General features: G+C 50.4%; 2 protein-coding genes across 7 annotated transcripts in view; one reads left to right on the plus strand and one right to left on the minus strand.

The window, feature by feature from the left end:
- Positions 1-3,901, minus strand: part of RELL2 (RELT like 2) — a 14,518-nt gene extending 10,617 nt beyond the window's left edge. Inside the window, exon 1 of one of the 5 annotated variants that reach the window (XM_074838212.1) lies at positions 3,502-3,901. In XM_074838212.1, the coding sequence (XP_074694313.1) occupies positions 3,502-3,711 (210 nt within the window). In that variant the 5' untranslated portion in view covers positions 3,712-3,901. The other 4 variants (XM_074838213.1, XM_074838215.1, XM_074838216.1 and 1 more) reach the window with 4 other exon arrangements.
- HDAC3 (histone deacetylase 3) lies at positions 3,222-20,130 on the plus strand. Of its 2 annotated transcripts, XR_012624963.1 has the most exons (17): positions 3,222-3,417; positions 3,971-4,037; positions 5,337-5,419; positions 10,199-10,341; positions 11,732-11,813; positions 12,585-12,641; positions 12,737-12,792; positions 14,782-14,915; positions 15,194-15,274; positions 15,363-15,436; positions 15,666-15,730; positions 16,068-16,157; positions 16,274-16,332; positions 16,755-16,834; positions 17,221-17,378; positions 17,670-18,515; positions 19,555-20,130. XR_012624963.1 is itself a non-coding variant. In XM_074838219.1 (16 exons), the coding sequence occupies exons 1-16, from the start codon at positions 3,223-3,225 to the stop codon at positions 17,737-17,739; spliced, it is 1,494 nt and encodes a 497-aa protein (XP_074694320.1). In that variant the 5' UTR covers position 3,222; the 3' UTR covers positions 17,740-18,925. The 2 variants fall into 2 exon arrangements, 1 of the variants encoding a protein (XP_074694320.1); XM_074838219.1 differs by lacking the exon at positions 19,555-20,130 and having other exon boundaries at positions 17,670-18,925.
- Positions 20,131-20,341: the final 211 nt, after the last annotated feature.

A 20,341-nucleotide genomic window follows, 5' to 3' on the forward strand; every position in this document is an offset into this window, starting at 1 on the left:
GGTACCTGGGCCTGCGGTCCTCCGCAGCGCTCTCCTCTTCACCTTCACCTGCCTCCTAGCAACCCCGCATCCCCACGGCTGGGGACCGTGGCGAGCATCCTCCGGGCCCCCGGCTCCCGGCTGCCTGCCTTCCTCGGGAAGGAGCCAAGCTGCTTCTGGCTGCCGCGGCAGCCCGCCGCTGTCTGCCAGCGACAGCACCCGCCTGTCCCGACCCCGGAAAAAATCTCTCCGAAGCGGTTTCAGCGGATGAAGGTGCAGGGAGAAGCTCAGGGAAACGCCGGCAGCCGCAGCAAGGAGCAGACAGGAGTGCCGCTCGGGGAAGCCGGCGCTGGCAAGCTGCTGCCCGCCCCGGGGCAAATAACCTCGCCCGCATGTAAGCCAACCCCGATTTCCCCTGGCACCCTCCTTTCCGAAGCTCTCGGCAATTTTTAGAGCAATGAGCCGTGGCGATGGGAGGGCAGAGGGGTGGAAGCAGGTCTCAGCAAGACCAGGACCCGTCCCGCACTGGCATGTGTGGGGGGAAAAGGGTGCAGACACCCACACCGTGATCACAGCATCGAGGAGATGGTGGAAAAGGGGTCCCAAGAGACCTTGAAGCCTGATGCCCTTCCCCAGACCGACTGTCTCTCCCTCCTGCATGAAAAAGGGATGGATAAGCAGTTCAAAATCTCCAGCCATGGCAGTCCCACGACCTCCTTCTCCAACTCCACCACATTATCCTCACTCTGGAAGGCTTCACCCAAATCTCCTTTGCTACTGCAAATTAGGCTTGCTCCTTGCCGTCCTCCACCCACCTGACAGTTTTCTACCCAGACCTTGAAAAACACAGGCGACCCTTGAAATCCCTCCTACCCCATCTCTACTGCATTGTCTATGTATATAAATATTAATTTGTAGGAGTTATCCCACCACACTCTGTATTGCCATGAGACAACCTGCATCTCCTCCAGGCTTTCAACTACGCAATGATGAGAGCTCCTGTCCCTCTCCGCAAGTGACCAAGAGTCAACTCTCAGGAGCCCAGGAGCTTCCTCCATCACCGCGACTTCAGAAGGCCACTGCATCGTAAGTGCCACCCATCTGTCTGCTGTTCTGGCAGGGAGACAGGCCCGAAGATGGACTGACTATGGCAAGAAAAGACCATGGGCAGCAAGACTTCCTGCTCCTGCCATGCATTGCTAGGGCTGCAGGAGAGGAGAGGTCTTCTGATGCTGGACCAACAAGCTGCAACATCATGCAAGTCCCTGCTGATCAAGCCCTTAAAGGCAGTTTATTCCTTGCCCTAGTTTCTTCAAAGCGGGGGACCTCAAGGCCTGAGTTTCTGCAGAGCCCTGAGGGCATGCAGTCATGGTGAGCTTATTCCCATTTTCCTTGTGCCCACGCGCCCACGCACGCTGTCCTGCACAATAAATTGCTCTTTCTCCTCCCAGGCATTCCCGCCCACCCAACGCATTGCTGCACCCTACCCCCCACTTCCAGCCTTCAACCATGCCTAGCAAAATGACCCCAGTTGCTCAGCCCTCCCCACTTCAAGGGAAGATTCCCATTTTCCCACAGCATCTGGTGTCAAAGCATTTCCACAACCTGGGGGCACAGGATGGTGCAGCACCCCACCAGGGGACAAACCCTGGCCTCCATGGAGTGAACTAGAATGAGGAGAGGGCTCTGCTACCATGAAGCTGCTCCCACCTGGCTCTGCATCTGGATTATCCCAGTCAACAGTGTTTCCCTTCTTGATGCTCTCCCAAGGGCCCTCAGTCTCCATCCTGCCTCCACCACCCCAGACTCAACATCCCTCCAGGCTTCTCAGTCCTTGTCCCACTTCGAGACCCCATTAGCACTTTAATGGCCAGACCATGAGCCTTGTCCCATGCAACACCTCACAGGTGACCGAGAAAAGACACCACAGCTCCTCTCTGCCCTGAGACCATCCAGCATGGCAGGCATGAATACACACAGCTGAGCTCTCCCTTCCAAACAGGCTGGTCATGTCCATCCTGGCCAGTGGGGACAGTCCCCGCATGGGGCTAAGCCCCACACCATGCCAGAGAGGTGCAAACACGGCTGTGGGCTGGATACTCATGGCATGTCCAGAGGCTGAGCTCTCTATCCTCTGTCCTCTCCTGACCCCATCCCAGCTCCTGTCCCCATCCTGTGTGACCCCACCAGCCAAGGCAGCACAAGCTGAGACACAGCAGCAATCCAGTCACAGCCATGGGACAGGCAGCTGCCTGCTTGCTGCCTGCCCACTGCACTCACCACTGCCATCCTTCTGCCCTTCCTCCCCAAATCACCTGCTCAGGGCTCCCCAGAGGGTGCAGGCATGAATCCTGGGGGTGTTTGGAGGCTTTGGTGCCTCTTGTGACATTGTCTGGGAGCCCTTAAATTTTAAGCCACTGGGTCAAGAGGTGGGAGGGAGAGGACAGGGCAGCTGAGGAGAGGGTGGAGGGACAGCACTGTCCCCCAATTGCCCCTTCCCCGGCCAGCTCTGTTCCCAGCGTATTGCCACGTTACCTCTCGTCCGCTCTCTTCCCGCGCCTCCTCCACAGCCATTATGACAGACGTCACCCTGTGAACAATGTGAACGCGCCCGCTCGGGGGATCGTCCGCCCCAGCCCCGCTGGTTGTCCACGTGGCAGCTAAACAGGCCAGATTGCCCGGCTCTGGCAATCCTGTGGGCAGGCTCCTCCTGGGGTCTCCACTACGATGCTCAGCCTGAAAATTGCCATCATCATCTCTGCAAAAATGCTACATCCCATTGTGTCAAACATCTCCCTGAATCTTAAGCCCTTATTTAAGTTTTTCAAACATCCCCAGCAAGCTAATGGCCTTTAAACCACAGCATGGTTTTGGTCTCTGAGAACAAAGAGCATCTAAAAATATCCCTCTCCGATGCTTTCTTTGCACTGGTCCAAGACCTGTGAAGATGCCCGGAGCAGTGACTAGCTTCCAGAGAGCAAGCTCAGCTGGCAAAACAATCCTCACTGGAGGCAAGGACGTGTTTCTCCCCTCCTCGCCCCCTTCCCCCAGCCAGATAGCTCGTCTGTGCCACTCAGGTGGCTCGGTGGCCCCAGCCGGACGCTATCTGGTGGCAGCACCTTGTGGAGCGGCGGCTGGGCTATCGTCATGCTGAGTGAGCAGCCCCACTGAGACGTCAGCATGTTCCACGCATTTGCTGCTACACCCTTGTTGTTCAGCATATTTAAAGCCTACTTATTTAAGATGGTGGGTGCTGGGCTTAGTGCTCACTGGGCCAAGGATTGCAGCTCTGAGCATCCCCCACCACAGTTGTGCCCTGTGGGGTCACAGCCAGAGGGTCCCAGAGTCCCCCAGAGCATCTTTGTTCCATGCTCAGGAGCCAGCACCCTAAAGGGAAACACACACAAGGAGCGGCACAGAGGGAGCAGCATCCCCACAGTAAGTGGCAGAGCCAGCCAGAAGCACCATTTAATAATTTAACAATCCCATAGTTTAATCGACCCTTGACACTAGTTTTCTCACCTGCTTGCAGCCAGCACAAAATCCCACGCCATCCTGCCGTCGCCTTGCTGCTCCGCCAGCCCCATCCTGCGCACCCCGGGCCATGCACGCGTGAAGCTCCCCTTGCTGCATGCCGAGGGGTTTCCTTCCCGCACGTTTATTACCCAGCACCAAAATCCTGTCGCTGAGAAGCTGGGGAACATCCCAGTGCCAGTCTGCTGTGGTGTCCATCCTTAGCCAGCTCTTGGTGTGCCCCCTGGGGGTCCTGGCCTTTTGTCTGCTCCTCTCCAAGGCCCCATTTTATCGCAGGTGGTTCAGGCAGTCTGTCTGCCTCCAGCAAAGCATCTTTCGCCCCCAACCTCCTGCCCGCAGGAAGCGATTGGGCAGAGACCGGCCAGACCAAGTCCTTGCCAAGCGTCGATTTCGGCTAATTTGTTTTCTGAGCCTTTGGGCAAGGCTACCTGCTCCTTTCATCCTTTCTTTGTTTCAGCCCACAGGGAACAGTTTTTTACCACCAGCGTCACTCGTGGCCCGGCCCCATCCCTCGCCAGCTCCAGGTGAGGTTCAGAGTTTTTCCCCCGTTCTGCATGGCTGCTTTTTTGTACACGGAGTTTTTCCGCCCAGCTTTTGTCCTCCACCTGCCTGGTGGTGCCTCCCTGTCCCCATTCCCTGCCAACCCCTGTGGCTTATATTTGAAGGCTGCCAGTGGTCAGGAGGACCTGCACCCTGGCACGGTGGGACCTGGGAGGGCTGCTCGGCTGGGTGACAACCAGCTGTCCCTCACAGCGCAGGGGACTGCTCCCAGGAAGGGGACAAGTCCCAGCAAGGTGTGGGTGCCCTTGGTGGGTGGGCTGTGGCAGCTGGGGGTGACTGAGGGAGGCTGGGGCTGACTGGGTGGCAAGCGGAGGTGAGCTGGTGAGCAGCTGGGGGTGACTAGGGAGCATCTGTAGAGTTACAGGAGAGGATCCAGTGAGCAGCTGGGAGTAACTGGGCAGCTGCAGGTAGGTGAGGGACAGCTGGGCGTGCCTGGGGTGTAGATGTAAGGTTATTGGAGAGAATTCAGTGGGCAACTGGGAGCAGCTGGGAATAACTGGGATCAGCTGGGGGTGACTGTGGGTAGCTGGGGGTGATTGGGAGGCAAGTGGGGGTAACTGGTTAGCAGCTGGGTGTGCCTGGGGGCAGGTGTAGGGCTACAGATCGAGTCCAGTGGGCGACTGGGATCAGCCGGGAGTAACTGGGGGCATCTGGGGGTGACTGGGGGCAGCTGTAGGGCTACAGATCGAATCCAGTGGGCGACTGGGATCAGCAGGGAGTAACTGGGAGCAGCTGGGGGTGACTGTGGTGGGCGCTAGGACCGCGGGGGCGCCGCAGCGGTGATCGCCCCGCCCCCGGCCCCGCCCCCTCCCCGCCCCCGTCGCTCGCAGGCGGCGGTGCTCCGGCAGGCGGCGGCTCACGGCGCGGTCGCGGTGTGATGACGTGAGCGGGAGCGCGCGGCGGCGGCGGCTCCCGGCCTCTCCGCCATGGCGAAGACCGTGGCCTATTTCTACGATCCGGACGTGGGCAACTTCCACTATGGTGTGGGCTGGGGCCGGGTGGCGGGGCCAGGGGAGAGCCGGGGCGGTGGTGGAGGGGCCGCGCTGGGCCCGGTCCCGGCTCGGGGCGGGGGTATGGCCCAGCGCGGCCCTGGCTCGCCGGGGTGGCCTAGGGACGGTCCCCTCACCCGGCCCCGGGGCCGAGCGGGCGCGGTGGGGGGTGGCTGGGCGGGTCTCGTCACGGCCCCGCGCTGGGCCCGGCCCCGGGGGTGCGGGGGCGGTTGGTATTCCCCCCGCGGTGACTCGGTGCTGTGTCCCTTCCAGGAGCGGGGCACCCCATGAAGCCGCATCGCCTGGCGCTGACCCACAGCCTGGTCCTGCACTACGGGCTCTACAAGAAGATGATCGTAAGCGGCGCTTCTCCTGGGGCCTAGCAGGGGCCCCCCCACCCAGGCAGCGGGGGAAAAGGGGGCTGCATCAGCCAGCTTGGGCGTTTTAGGCTTCGGCATGTGTGAAAGGTGCCAGAGACCTGTGCACTGGCCTGCTGGCTACAGTCGTGGCCTCCATGTTAAGGCTTGGCCCGTGTTAGTAGGTTCTTCAGAGCTTTCTTGTGTTGCTGCCTCTCCTTCAGCTCCATTTTTGGCACAGCAGGTAACAGAGTTGTTGCAGACAAGCCTTTAAGCAATCTCAGGCATTCTTATCGGCCTGAGCCCCCACCATACCACCTAGAGCTGGCTGGAAAGGCACCATTGTTGTTGTGCAGACAGTGCCATGCCTGGAGCTGCAGCAGTGCTGCTGGGGACTGTGCATGAAATGTCTGTGTCTGTAGCCACTTTTAGGAAGGACCCAGTGACCACTATGGACTGTGTGATCGTAGAATAGTAACACGGGGGAAAAAAACCCTCAAGAGGCTTGCTAATTCACCTCGATGCCTTAATGGGTTCACTAATCCTATCTCATACCTGATCAGTGATTGTCCAACCTGCTCTTCAAAGCCTTTGTTGCCCAACCAGCTCAAACAACCCAGTCCAGTGCTCTCTGGTTCTTACTATTAGAAAGATTTTCTCTTCTGGAAATCTAGCCTGTGTAAACCTGATAAAACATGACCAGCATGTAGCGATAATCAAAAAGAAAACTTAAATCTTCATCTTTCAAGAAACAATCCAGTTTGGAGATAACGGAATATTACTATGAGTGTGTGGTACCCCTCTTTTGAAGTATTTTGTTTCACTTGGTACAAGCGGGATTGAACTGTGTTCCTTTCCCTAGAATCCTTGTTCACTTTTCTGCCCATTCTTGCGGCACAGAGCAAATGAAAAGCTCTCAGGAGTACAGGGCATGTAACTTAATGACTTATGATACAAGATCAAGATGGAAATGGTAAAAGTCTTCTTACCATTCTGCCCCTTTTAAGATGCCTTTTGCCCATTTTGATGTGCCACCTGCAGCTGCTGATCATTTTGGGGCAACTTGTTTTGTCTCCTGTTGGCTTATTCTTGCTTTTGGTGTGGCAGGATTGCTTCTGAGCTGTTTTGGACCACTGAGCTGTTTAATTCCTGGGCTGACTGGCGTGGTTCCAGGTCGTGCTATCTGATCCAGAGGCTGGGTGTAGCTGCTGCCTATTGTCTCCACAGCCTGTGATCTGTTCGATGTGCCCTGGGGAAGGGCCTGTACCCAGAATGCTACTCTAAATGTTGTAAGCTACAGCTCCAGGCACTTCTGGTTTTATGTACATGTATGTATTTATGTACATATATGGGCATACACACATGCATTTGCAGTGGTTTTTCATGGGAATTACCTCATTAAGAGGTCAGTCATCATCGTGCATAGCTAGCAAACAGGGAGGGGAGGTGGAAAAAGGCACAAAACTGACGTTGCTCTGATCTACGAGGGATGTTAGGACTTTTCTTTGTCCTCCTTCTTTGTGCTCGTGCATCCCACATCTGTTCCTTGCCCTTCTGCCATCGGGCTCTGCTCCTCGTGATGCTCTGCAAACCAGCTGCTTCCCCTGTTACTCATGAGCCTGAACTGGATGACCCCAGAGGTTGCACTGAGGTGTGTGCTCTCAAAACGATTGTAGAAATCGACTGTGGGTTGTTGCTTGCAGTTGTAGATGATTGCAAGGATGCCAGGAACTGGTAATAGCTGGGTTTGTTTTGAGGCTGTGGAGAAGAAAGTGTGATCAACTTGTGTCAGTGATGTGTTTTCACATCTGCAGCATGCTTCAAGGATAAATCATGAGCTGCTGTGAAAACATGGTGATCATGCAGAGCTGTTGGACAGAAATGTGTAAATTGCAGTCCCTCTCCAGCTAGACCAGGCACTTCTCCAGACTGTGATCAGCTTCCCAGGTTCCCTCATCCCCACCATTAGGCATTAAGCAAAACTATAAACAACTCCCACTGCGCCCTCAAAGACCTGACTAAATATTTAGTTGTTGTGATACCAAAAAAAGCCTGTTCTTAAAGGTTGCTTCTCAAGCACTTGAAAGTCAGGCAGTGTTAAAGTTGTATCGCTGTGCGCACAAGAGAGCAGGGTTAAACCAGTGGTTTTAATCCTGGCATGTTTACAGTGGTTTTTTTGCTGTATGGGCAGGACAAGGTGCAAAATTCAGTTTTCCTGCTTTTTATTTTTAGGGCAAAGTCTGAACAGCCAAACCAATACAAGTGGGGCAGAGGGAAAAGCTACATCTTTGCTGCTTTGTACCTGCCCGTCTGTGCTGCACAACTTTGTCATTATCTCTAGCACTGTACAGGTGCCTGGCACTTGGCATGGGCTCAAGTTCAAGCTCTTCCGCTGTCAGCATATCTGCTTCTGTGGTGAGAGACTTGCAGATTGAGCAAAAGGAAATAGAAAATAAGCTGTCCCAAAACTAAAGCACAGTATGAATTTTTAAAGGAAGGTGCTGAAATAGACCAGTGGAACAGTTCCTTGATGTAACATATAAAATTAATTTGGTATGTTTAAACAGTTCCTTGATGTAATATATAAAATTAGTTTGGTATGTTTAAACATTAGGAAAAGCTTTCCTGTGTAATTAATGTAATTCCCTAGCAAAATCGGATCCAGCTGCAGTGACCTGCTGTTGCGCTCGCAGGGGGATGCAGCTGTAGTGCGTTCAGGGCACGCAGACTCTTTGCAGAGTTTATCTTTCAGATTTTTACCGTAAATATATGAACTTCTATGAATAACTTCCCTAGAATTGGGGTTTTTCTTGCGGAAACAGCAAAAAGCATATTCTGACGTAACTCTTCTAAATGTCAAATCTGTGACTGAATCGGGCAGTAGGCAGAGCCGTACGCTTCGCCACATTTTTAGTCTTGAAACCCTTTTCGGGGGGTTTATATTTTCCACAAGATGCCTTCATGAAGCTGAAAACCTTAGCGGAAACTTCATCCCGAACAGTCAGTGACTGGCAAAGTTACGAGCAAATAAAAGCGGGAATTATGGTCAGTTGTGACTATAAAAGGTCCTGTTAACTTTGTGTTGTGGTAACATCATTATCCGCCCTCTCTGCCTCCTCCAAATAAAAGGCCGCTATCCTGTCAAGCTGGGTTCACCTCTTCGCACCTTTCCCAGCTCACCTGTGGCTGTGGTGTGCAAGAACGCGGTCAGCCGAGGCTCGGCGTTGCCAAAAGAAGGAGAGTTGTCCTGCTGCTCCCCTTCCCTGCTCCTCCGCTGCATCTGCCCCCTGCCTTTGTTGTGCTGCGTCTGGAAGCTGTTGGATCCCTGCATGAACCGCTGCGACCCAACAACCCAGCAAAGCCAGGAGAGTTTTCTGTGGAGTTAGCAAAACGAGGCAGCGGGCAGAGGGGGCTGAGTGCCAGAGCTTGCTTGGGAAGGTGGGTGGGATTGCTGGGAGCAGGGCGAAGGGTGAAAGAGGCAGGTTTCTTCTGCCAGCAGCTGAGTCTGTCTTAAAACTTTTTGTCTTTTTTTTTTTTTCTCCCCCTTTCTCTTTTGAATCACACATCCCTACTTTTTATTGTCCAATAGAGCTTCTGGATATCTGCTGAGAGCTATTTATTCTCCGTGACAACTTTTTAGCATTAGTTTTGGTCTTGTTTGATTTAATCAGCTGTCTGGATTCCTGGGAGGTACCTGTGCAGAGCCCTCATGGGGAATAAGTCTTGCCTTCACCCTTAGCAGCTGCACTAATGGTTCATGCTTGTGACTCGCCTCATCCTCCTTGTTTGAGTTGTCAGAGGCAGCAGCCTCTGAGAAGCACCGAACCCCACGCATCCATGTGAAAAACACCGTACCATATGCAGATCAATTCAGGAAAGGAGATGGTGGGTTTGTTAGGGTGTATTGTGTCTCTGAAAATTAACATGTTTCCTGCTTAGCCCAGGAAACAGGCGCGTTGGTGCAGTTGCCCTGATAAATTTTCCCTTTGGAGACAAGCTTGTGCATCTTACTATTTTTTTCATGTTCTACTTTATAGAAAAAGTGCATGGTTTAATTAAGAGAAATTCGGAAACACAAAAAAAATCTCTTATTGATTTCAGTGCAACTAATCTCCTCTTGTCAGGTGTGTGGTATTAATTTTTAACTTCCTGTATATTTAGGTATGTGTGTTAAGTGCTAAACTGGCAAGCCTGTATTGTCACAAGATCTTTAATTTGAATCCGTCCAGTTCCCTGACTATTTTTCACTCTCTTTCCAAAGGAAACGATGTTTATGCAACTTTTACATCTGCCTGTGAGCTTTCTCCAAATAACTTTTCAACCTATCAGCCCGTTACAGGCAAATCTGAGAGAGGAACTGAAACCACCCCTATATCTAGGTCTTAAAATTGTCTGAAAGCTGGTGACTGATAAGGGAATAGTGCCCCCCAGTGAAGAAAAAGCTGTAGTTTGAACTCAACTTTTATTCTGCTGGCTTGCCCAAGGAGGGGTGTGTGTGCAGTGGGGGGAAGGAAGGCATTAGAGAGTATGTGGCAAGAGCTGCAGTTATAATGAGAGGCAGGAGACAGGTTTATGGCTGAAAGAGAAAAATCGGTAGGAAAGCAGGCTTCGTGGAGCAAGTTGTTGAATTTAAATGAACACGAATGTCAGGAGGCCAATATATTGGAACACTTTTTGATGTACCTCGTGCAGGTTGTTTGTCAATTAGCTTGAGATTTCTTACAGCCAAAGCAGATGCGTGTTTGGATGGGAAATAAATCTTGCCTTTCTCTCTTGCAGGTTTTCAAACCGTACCAGGCATCCCAGCATGACATGTGCCGATTCCACTCCGAGGACTACATAGACTTCCTGCAGAGAGTGAGTCCCAACAACATGCAGGGATTCACCAAGAGCCTCAACGCCTTCAACGTGGGTGATGACTGGTGAGTGCTCTGTGCCTTCTCCAAACCCACCGTCAGAAAGGGTGCTCCTGCATTGCTCATGTCATATCCAGAGAGCTCTTTCAGAATGTCCCATTCTTTATTTGGTTTTAACCAGAATGAGGTGCGTGTCCCTCCTGTGTATATCAGATTACTGGAACCTTCTTGGTTCCTTTCCCTTCTCCTTAGATCTTGCAGTCCTCCTTTTTAGATCTATATTTAGGCTGTAAGCCTGTTGGGTTAGAGACTGTATCTCTGCTTGTTCTTGCAGAGCCTCCAGTTCTTCTTGAACATGGTAACTGTTTTTTTAAATAGTTGCCTGTCATTTTAGCTACTTTAATATGTGCATGTTGAATTCAAGACAGCTTTGAGAGCCTGATTTTCAGGTAGAACTAAGGAGATACTCATGCTTCTGTACAAAACTACATGAGATCTTGTTGAGAATATTCAATTCCAATCTAATGTTCGTGAGATGAAACTTGAAAGAAATGTGTGGAAGAGCTCTGTGGGTGACTGAGGAAATGGCAATATGCCATGTCTGTTTGAGGACTGTAAGGGCTGCCGGAGAGTAAGATTGTTCTTATATTCTGTGGAGGGGGAAAGCTGTAAGTACTAACACGGGAGGAGTTATGTTAGCTAGAGAACAGTATTATCCCAAGAAGGTATTAGTGTAGCCTGGTTTTTAGTATTTAGGCTGAGAATCAGAATACTGTTCTGTAACCTTGCTACTCTGATGATCAGAAACCATCTTCTTAGCAGAAATGAAAGGGAAAATAAAACCCCACAGTCTTTAAGCCATTGGTTGTCTGTGAATGAAATGCATGACATGATGCCAGCAAGCTGGTGACACAGCGGCTCCATGTCCTGTGTTTCTGTACTCTCCTGGTGCCTGGGCTGGCTCTGCATCGTGGGATGGATCAGACCTTGGTGCTGTCTTAGAGCAGCGTTCATCTCTGGTTGCAGCATGCCGCACGCTGGGCTGTGTGCTCGGAAGCAGAGGAGGGGCAGGATCTTCCAGGTAACAGGGGAGGGAGATAGCGCAGGGCAGAACCATCTTCCCCTCTCCCGATGTCCTGGCTCTGGCCACGTGTCAGCAGGACTGACACTGGCTTGCGTTATGAGCAGGGGAGCCTTTTCAGGACTAGCTTGGAAGCTTTGGTAATCATCAAATTCCCTGAGTTTCCCATTGTGTTTGCAGCCGGATTGCTCACCTGCTGGTACTCAGTGTGTTATAAGCAGGGTCAGAGTGATCCCAAATTAACTCTTTCCACAGAGAATGAGTTGTGATCTTGCTCAGGTAACGTCTCTGGACGGTTTTATTCCTGGCTTCGCTCTGGAGAAATCGGGAGAAGTGAGAAGGTGTTCTGTGTTTGAATCATGGTTTCTTTTTCAGCCCAGTCTTTCCAGGCCTCTTTGAATTTTGCTCTCGCTATACTGGGGCCTCCCTGCAGGGAGCAACACAGCTGAACAACAAGGTAACTGAGCTGATGGGCTTATCTTTTGAAACGCGGGTGTAAGCCAGCTGGTTTTCAGTTTAAGGAGAACCTCATGGATTTGTTTTGTAAAACAACATAGCAAGTGCTGCTGTGTTGCAGTGGAAATACCTAGCGCTGTAGGATTGTTGGGCTTGGGACCATTCCTGTACTGTCAGAGGCGACCATTTAGTAGATGTTTAATCCAGAGGGAGTCCAAGAACACTAATGCTGCATGTGATGAAGTCACAAAGTACTCTCAGAGCTGTAGAACAAACCTGGGGTCTTCAGTGAAACTGGCTGCTGGGAGACTTTGAAGGTGCTGCTAGGTCTCTGCTATGGAAATGCACTAAATGAGACCACGCAGAAGGTCTGAAGAAGAGGGTCCCTTGAGAGGGTGTTAAAAAAACCCACAGAGATTTGAGTCTCTTAGAGACCTGAGAAAGATCTAATGAGTGTAAAGGACAAGTGCAGAAACAAACTGTATGTGCCAGGTGCTCTGCCTGCTGCTGGCTGGCAGAGAAGCAGTGGTGGTGGGAGATGATCTTTTCTGGTCTAATGAGGAATATAGAGCACAGGACTAATCCAGTATGGACATGATGTAGCCAAAACTGTTGCCTGGGCTGAGCTTTAGAAAGGCCTGTAGGAGAAAGAGAGGCCAGAACTGGATGTTTATGGGCCGCAGGGCTGGGCAGGTTGAGGTGGGTGCACTGAGGCAGTGGGTGAAAGGTTGTTACCACATTGTCACCTTAAACTTTATCTTTCCTTTCTTAGATCTGTGATATTGCAATAAACTGGGCAGGGGGCCTGCATCATGCCAAAAAGTTTGAGGTAATGAGGCAAATCTGCATATTCGTCTGTCTTTTTGAGGCCCAGGCTCTGTGTTGATCCCGTTCTAATGCTCTTTGGTTTTCTCTGTCTTGCAGGCTTCTGGGTTTTGTTACGTTAATGACATAGTTATTGGCATCCTGGAGCTGCTCAAGTAAGGACATGGGGCCAGTGCAGGGCTGTCCTGGCTGGCCTGTGGTTTCCCTCTGCTGCTTCACTGTTCACTCTGTTTCCCCACCTCGTTTGCCTTTCTAGAGTCCAGGAAGTCCAACAACGTGACTTTTGTCCAGGCATCCTCTTTAGGCACAAGAAGCAGGGTTTGAGAATTGGGATATCTGACCAGTTTTGTTGCATGCAGCTTAAGGGATACAGAAGCGTTCTTCAATTCCATTTCTCATCCATCTGTGAAATACTCATTTCAGGGTCTCCTGAGTCTCAGTGTTTTTGCCACAGTGAACCTTTTGTAGGTAAATGCAAATTACGGCTCACTGGAGACAGTTAAATGACTCAAATCTTTCTTGATTTGCTTGAGTGGCTTAAGGACAGGACTTAAGCAATGCATGGATGATCAAAGGAGACTTGCTTTGAGTAGGAAAGAGGGATTTTTTTTTCCTTTTAGAAAATGAAAAATAAATTCAGAATGGGAGGAGGAGTTACAGAAGTACTTTCTGTTTCTTAGATTTTTGTACTCTCAAGTGCCCTCCTTGTCACTGAATCTGAGATGAGATGTTACGCAATTAAAACAGATTTGGGGTTGACCAGTCCGTAGTTACGTGACTGGTGGCAAGCTTACTCCCTCTCAAAGTCAGATTTATGGGGTGTACTTGTACCTCCTTTCTCTCTGCCAGTCTTCCCTGTTCTGTGTTTGGAACCTCAGGTCTTCACACACACTTTCTAGTCTCACATGAGTCCCCTATGCCAGAGACTTCAAATTACAGCCCAGTTACCCCTCATGGGAGAGTGTAATATGTCCCTGTTCTTTTGTTGCCTGTTTTCAGGAACCATTTCTGCAGCAGGTGGCTGCATACTTGAGTTTGCTTCCCACCATGGGAGTACTGTGGTTCCTCTGCTCTTAGAAGGTCCTTTTCTCCCTTTACCAGTGTGCAAGGACTGTGTGTATGCATCCCCTTTTTCTCCTTGCTGTCATTTGTATATGGGATGAATAATCTGGGCTGTTTTAGGTAGTGTATGTCTGTCTTGGGAGACTGAGGCAAGGTACTGGTCTGCTAATCAGCATGGGTCAGCACCATCAACCAGTTTGGTCAGATCACTGCAAACATGCTTAAAGCCATGGTTCCAAGGCACTAACCACAGGCTCTGCCTCTCTGTTTCGATGTTGTCTTGTTTTTTCAGGTCCCTCCCCAGTCCCTTAGAGTTTTGTCATGGATGCCAGATCCCCTGTTCTTTGGGGATTGACCAGATTCAGTATTGCCCTGTGAAAAGTTGGAGAAGTTCTCTTCAGCTGAGCAGACAGCTCTGGAGCTGACAGGCAGGGATGACTTAGGGCCATGTCTCCAGTGCTTGACAGCACATCAGCTTTGGCCATTACCCCAGTGCATTTACTTGTGATGATCTCTCTTTCTTCACCCTCTGTGACCCAGCAGGCTGCTTCTCCAGTAAATGCAGTCCAGCCTGCTGTTCTTGGGACACAGTGCTGCCAGTACTCTGGCACATGCAGGAAGTAAGTGTTCCTACCTCCCCCTTGGCTAGCTTACCTTTCATTTCCTGATATGATTAAAAATCGTTGGAGCTCTTAAAGATTAACTAATGGCATGTTGTTTGTAGAGGAAACAAAAATCTGCGACTTTCTAACACCCAGGTGATTACAATAGGTTCTCTTCATCGTGTGCTTTCCAAGATGTTTCTGGCCCCATCTGAAAACCATTTATTCTAATGCCTATTCCCAAGCACATCAGAAAAAAATGTTTTAGTGGTGAGGCATGTTTGACTGTATACAAATGTTTCATATCTAAACCATTTGATACGCCTCAGGTGGAACAGATGAGTTCTTTTGGCAAGTGGGCTTGTGGGAAAGATTGGTGGTGGTGGTTTTCAGAGTGCCAGGTGATACTGAGGCATGTGGGGAATAGTGAGGTTGGGAATGATGCCGGGAGTAATGATGTTTTCCTCCTGTATTCAATAGGTATCATCCCCGTGTTCTCTATATTGATATCGACATCCATCATGGAGATGGTGTGCAGGAGGCTTTCTACTTGACGGACCGTGTCATGACAGTGTCATTTCATAAATATGGGAACTATTTCTTTCCTGGTACAGGTATGTATTCTCCCTTACAATGTGAACCTGGCCTTGCTTCAGAATCCCTTGAAAGCTCCGCTGGAGTGTGAAAGTGTAAAATCACAAAATTGGAGCTGTGGGGAGAAATGACGGAAGAAAGGGCATGGAAAAGCAATTAGAGAGGAACAGAAGTATAGTTATTTGTAAGAAAGAGGGATCCTAGCTAGGTTAAGAGATACCAACCCAGACCAGATCTGGCCTTTCTACACCTCTGAAGTCTTAAAGCTGTTGTGTCTCTCCTGCCTTTCCCTGGCCAGGTGACATGTATGAAGTTGGTGCAGAGAGCGGTCGTTACTACTGTCTCAACGTGCCTCTACGAGATGGCATTGATGACCAAAGTAGGTGTTTCCTGCCCTTTCCCCTTGCCCAGGCGTTTGCTGCTCCTTCTGCTCCAGAGCCATGACAAATCTACTTTTCTCTCCAAAGGTTATAAACACCTCTTCCAGCCAGTCATTAACCAGGTGGTAGATTACTATCAGCCCACCTGCATAGTACTGCAGGTAAGGAAGCAAGGCTCTGTGCACATGTCCATCCCTTTCAGAGGCTGTAGGTTGGAGGGGGCTACTATCGATGTGTTGCCTTCTCTTCCCGGGGAATCAGGGTTGGTGTGTCCCAGCTGAGCTGCTGACTGTAACCTCTGGTGCATGAGGGTGGCCAAGGGGTGGGGATGGTGACGTGTGCCTGCAAAGCAATGCCTCTAGCGAAAATCTGGTTGTTCTTTTTTCCCAGTGCGGTGCTGATTCTCTGGGTTGCGACCGTTTGGGTTGTTTTAACCTCAGTATAAGAGGACATGGGTAAGTACAGCGCGGCTGGGGCAGAGCAGTTTAGTTGAAAGACTGTCCTTTAGTCTGAAGGCCTCTAATGAGTCCTCTGCTGCGAGGCTTAAGCTTTGACTTCAGCCTTCCAGCCACACCTGCAGTTTTGGGGTTTTTTTAACTCTTGTGTGACAGAAGAGGATCTCAGAATGAGGCTTTGTACAAGGTGCTGCAGAGTGGTGGTTCACAGAGTAGCACGTGGTTGAGGCTCGTGCATCTCACTGGCTGTGGTGGTGGTGGAGTGCACGGTGGCATTTCTGACCCATGAGTTTGCTGCAGTTAACAGCTCTGTCATTTTTTTGTTTGGGGTTTCTAGGGAGTGCGTGGAGTATGTAAAGAGCTTCAACATCCCCTTGTTGGTACTGGGAGGAGGTGGTTACACAGTCCGCAATGTGGCACGATGCTGGTGAGTCTCTTCTCTGCTTGTTGAAGGTCACTGGTTAAACAATTGCTGTGGGCTTTGTCCGTGCACCTACCGTGTAGCTTTCTCTGGACTGAGCTCATCTTATTCCATGTTTTCAGGACTTATGAAACATCATTGCTTGTAGATGAAGCAATTAGCGAAGAGCTCCCATACAGTGGTAAGTTGGAGTTCTGTTTTTTCCTCATTAGCTGAGCTAAAGTGTTTGTTATATCAACTGAAGAATTAACGCTTCTATTCTGCATTCAACAGAGATAAGACCAGGGCCAAAGTGACAGCGCTTTCTGATCTTAGATGACCTTAGTCATCTCCTACCACTCACCTGTAGACTTTGCTGGGCAGACACACCCTTACTGTGTCGTGTATCATCTAATTTGGATCGTTTCCTGTTCAGTGAGCTGTTACTTTTGCTTGCTCTGTTAACAGTTTCATATAATTCCTTGCAGTTGCAGAGCTGTACATCGCTGCTTTTTAGGGTCTGATCACTCCTGGCATGGTGGGAGAGCGAGCTCTGCGCTCTGCAGAGCAGTGCAGGCTGCCTCCCTTTCCTCTGTGTTGTAACTCTTGCTTGTTCCATCACAGAGTACTTTGAATACTTCGCTCCAGACTTCACCCTTCATCCTGATGTCAGTACAAGGATTGAAAATCAGAACTCCAGGCAGGTCAGTGCTTGCAGCCTTATTGCAGTATCAGCTATGTACTTCCAAAACCCTGTGGTTGGGGCTCAGTCCAGGTAAAGCCCAGGCAAGGAATTCTTGTGGGGCAGAAAACTGACAGAGAAAAAGCAGAACCCTTTTTCTGGGATGTCAGAAAGTCTCAGAGCATTTGAGAACCTTGCTGTGTTGTCTTACTGTTTTCTATGTGCTTGAGTATCAGTGATTGAGTTAACTCTCCCACCTCCTCTGCTCTGATAAATAGCTTTTTGCACAATTTTTTTTCCCATGGCCACCACATAGATGATGCAGGCAAGTAGCAGTGCTAACAATTGTGGCTCTGTGCAGCCTGCCAGATCTCACTGTGGTAATCCCTCTCTGTTTTCTCTGTGTAGTACTTGGATCAGATCAGGCAGACGATATTTGAGAATCTGAAAATGCTGAACCATGCTCCCAGTGTGCAGATCCATGATGTCCCTTCCGACTTGCTCAGCTACGATCGCACAGATGAGCCTGATCCAGAGGAAAGAGGCTCTGAGGAAAACTACAGCAGGTACCAGATCTTGTTCTGGAGAAATAGGCTTCCCTTTCTGTCCCTTCTAGGATGGGCAGATCATATATTGGAGACCGTCTGTTTCCCAGAACAGATACTAAGTCACTTCTGAGTCTCTGGTTTTATCCAGGGAACCCCTCTGTAGAAACGTGTGGTCTCCTCACATAACATTTCATGGGGTGTTTGGGTGCAGGGCATCTTCTGACCTTCGGCAGTGTGACCTGGGCATTCTTCTCTGGCCCCAAGGGTGCCAGGGCTCTCCTTCCTGATGGTGATTTGTCTTTCCCCCAGGCCTGAAGCTGCCAACGAGTTTTATGACGGTGACCACGATAACGACAAAGAGAGTGACGTTGAGATCTGAGGGCTCTGGACTGTGGGGGGTCCCGCATTGGACATGGGTGCTTGGAGCAGATAACTGGGCCACGTAGGAGCCAGTTAGCCCTCCCTTCGTATTTGATTGCATGTGGTGTCGGCAGAAACAACACCGCTGCAGTCTTCTGTTACCTGGAGAGGCAGAGAGCAGTGAAATGTGTTCCTTACTTTCCACCATGTGTCATGGTTCCAGCTGTCACCGCTCTGGGAAATTCAAGTAGTGCTCGAATCTGTGCTGTGTACTGGCTGGCAGCCGTGCGACTGCCTTCAGAGCCTGACCCGTGCTGGTTCAGTCACCTCCCGTAACTTCCGTGCGGGCTTCTGCCAGCAAGGTGGGAGCTGGAGCGATTGTGCCTACGATCTCTGCCTCTCTTCAGCAGCAACAGCTGATACATCCTGCTCTCCCTGGCCCTGCACTCAGGTACCCAGTCGACTGTCCTCTGAAGCCTGCACTGAGAGTTGCTTCCTCACGTCCCTCCTAACCATCTGATGCTCCACAGCTCAAGGAAAACTATTCAAGGAGACAAGGCCAGTGGTGGGATAGGGGTCAGGAGTGTCCCTGGAGCAGGGAGCAGCTTGATGGAGCAGGATAGAAGAATGTATGCAGAGCACAGTCTTCTTCATTTCCACATCCCCCCCCCCCATACCCAGTTTCACGTTCACAAATGAGTACTGCAACACTTTGCCAAGTTGGACCTAACTTCCCTGTTTTCTTTATTCTCCAAGAGGCTAAAATCACTGTGGAACAGAGGTTTGGCTGCCAAGGTCAGTACATAGTGTGTCTTGCAACTCTAATGTAGCTTCCAGCTGTGTTTTTTCCAAGTTCACACATGGCCCTTCTGTGTGTTAGCAAGAGATTTAGAGCTGCTTGCTCGGAGTGGAAACCATTCCCTCTTGACTGTACCCAGGAGATACCGCTCTGCTTGTGGGTGAGGGAAGCTGCTTCCGCCAAGTCCTGTTGTCTTGCCCTCGCACAGCAGAGATTTCTCTTGGCCATCCCTCAAATCCCAGACTTTGCTGCTCCTTCTCCCGAGTCATCACCTGGTACCTGTTGTGGTTTGGAGTGTGCTGTTTGGGGAGGCGGGAGGGGTTTAGCCTCTGACTGTCTGTACTGTTCTATTTGTTTACTGATGTCCTTAAACATTAAATGAAGAGGCAGTATTTTTCTTACCTGACCTGTTGTTCGCCTGTTTAATGCCCACACCTTTCTGGCTCCTGGCCTCCCCAAGGTTTGAGACTGTGCGTGTTGCCCTGGGCAGGGCAGTGTCCTCTGCTGTCTGACCTGTCTGGTGAAGGAGGGCATTCGGCTCCTCCAGGTGTATGCTGGTGAGTTTTCAGCCACAGTACACAATGAGGAGAGCACCCTGAATTCCCTCACAAGAGGACGAGTGGGCTGGTGGACACTCCAGCTTATGCCTCCAATTCCAGTAAAAGCTTTGCAGGAAGCTGCAGAGCTGACTGAAGAAACCTTCCATGCAGTGGTTTTAAATATCACAGTTTTTGAGTTGCAATTGCTGTAAGAGTCTGCTTTTTGCAGTCTCACTTTCCTAAAGCCCTTGTTGGTGACTATTTGTCTCTAGACCTGTTGCTATCTCCCTCTTTGCTCCCCCTCCTCAGGTCCACAACACTTGTCCTTTACCAAATAAGCTCATGCCGGCCTGCGTGGATTGACATTCCTCTTGCGTCTCGTCTGTGCCAATAAACCTGTAGAAAAACAAGAGAGGTAGAAAATAAAAAGGTATTTAACTTGGGGAAGTGAGGGCTGGAGACACCAACTTGACGAGATCTGTTAATGTGTTCACAGGCGCTGCCTATTCCCGTTAGGATGTTTACACAACCACCAGCCCAAGGCTTCAGCTTTGTGGGAAGGAAGTAAAGCTTGGCCAGAAGTGAATTACTGTTCATGTAACCACAGTGTGAAACAGGCAGTAAGTCAGTGTTACTCTATTGCTACAGTTAGGTGCTGAGAGAAAAAAAAACTATGGTGGAATTAGACTAGGGACAGAGAGGGATGATAGCATAGCTCCTGTACGAGGAATGACTTGATGGATGAGGATTCTTAGCTGGGGAGAGAGAGCTGAGCTGCGAAAGAGTTTGCAAGGTCTGTGAAACCACAAATGCTCAACAGCATTTCTCCAAATATCTAAATGTTAGAGGAGCAACAACTGAAACTCCCAAGATGCCATCTTGAAAGAAAGAGGCTGCTTTGCACACACCTAGTTGACCCCTATTTCATCAGCTGCGTTTGTTTTTAGTCTTCTGTAGCTGAGAAAATCTTCTTTGCAAATCAGAAGACACAAAATGCTGCACTGTTGACTAGCCAGACATGTGAAAAAGAAACACTTGTGTCTGAATAGGAAATAAACTTGTTTTATTCTGGCTTGCCGTCTCACCTGGTGCCAGGGAGCTGGCTTGTTCCCTCTGCTGCTGTCCTCACCCCCTGTAGCAAAACTGATTTATGGGGGGAAGCCAGGCAGTGTTTTCAGCCCTGGGGTAGCAAGCAGTGTTTTCTACGGGGGGGCAGGGGGGATTCCTTACTTTGTAATTCTCTCTCACCTGGGCAGATGGGAATGACCTTATCTTGCAAACTC

This window comes from Strix aluco, chromosome 13 (genome assembly GCF_031877795.1).
Source record: "Strix aluco isolate bStrAlu1 chromosome 13, bStrAlu1.hap1, whole genome shotgun sequence".
Taxonomy (NCBI): Eukaryota; Metazoa; Chordata; class Aves; order Strigiformes; family Strigidae; genus Strix; species Strix aluco.

Bases quoted from the DNA above. Each gene is read 5' to 3' on its own strand.
- HDAC3 (XM_074838219.1), top strand. From the start codon at position 3,223: ATGGTGGGTGCTGGGCTTAGTGCTCACTGGGCCAAGGATTGCAGCTCT. The intron at 14,916-15,193 runs GTATGTATTCTC...TTCCCTGGCCAG, and splicing joins CTATTTCTTTCCTGGTACAG to GTGACATGTATGAAGTTGGT. The intron at 16,333-16,754 runs GTAAGTTGGAGT...GTTCCATCACAG, and splicing joins CGAAGAGCTCCCATACAGTG to AGTACTTTGAATACTTCGCT.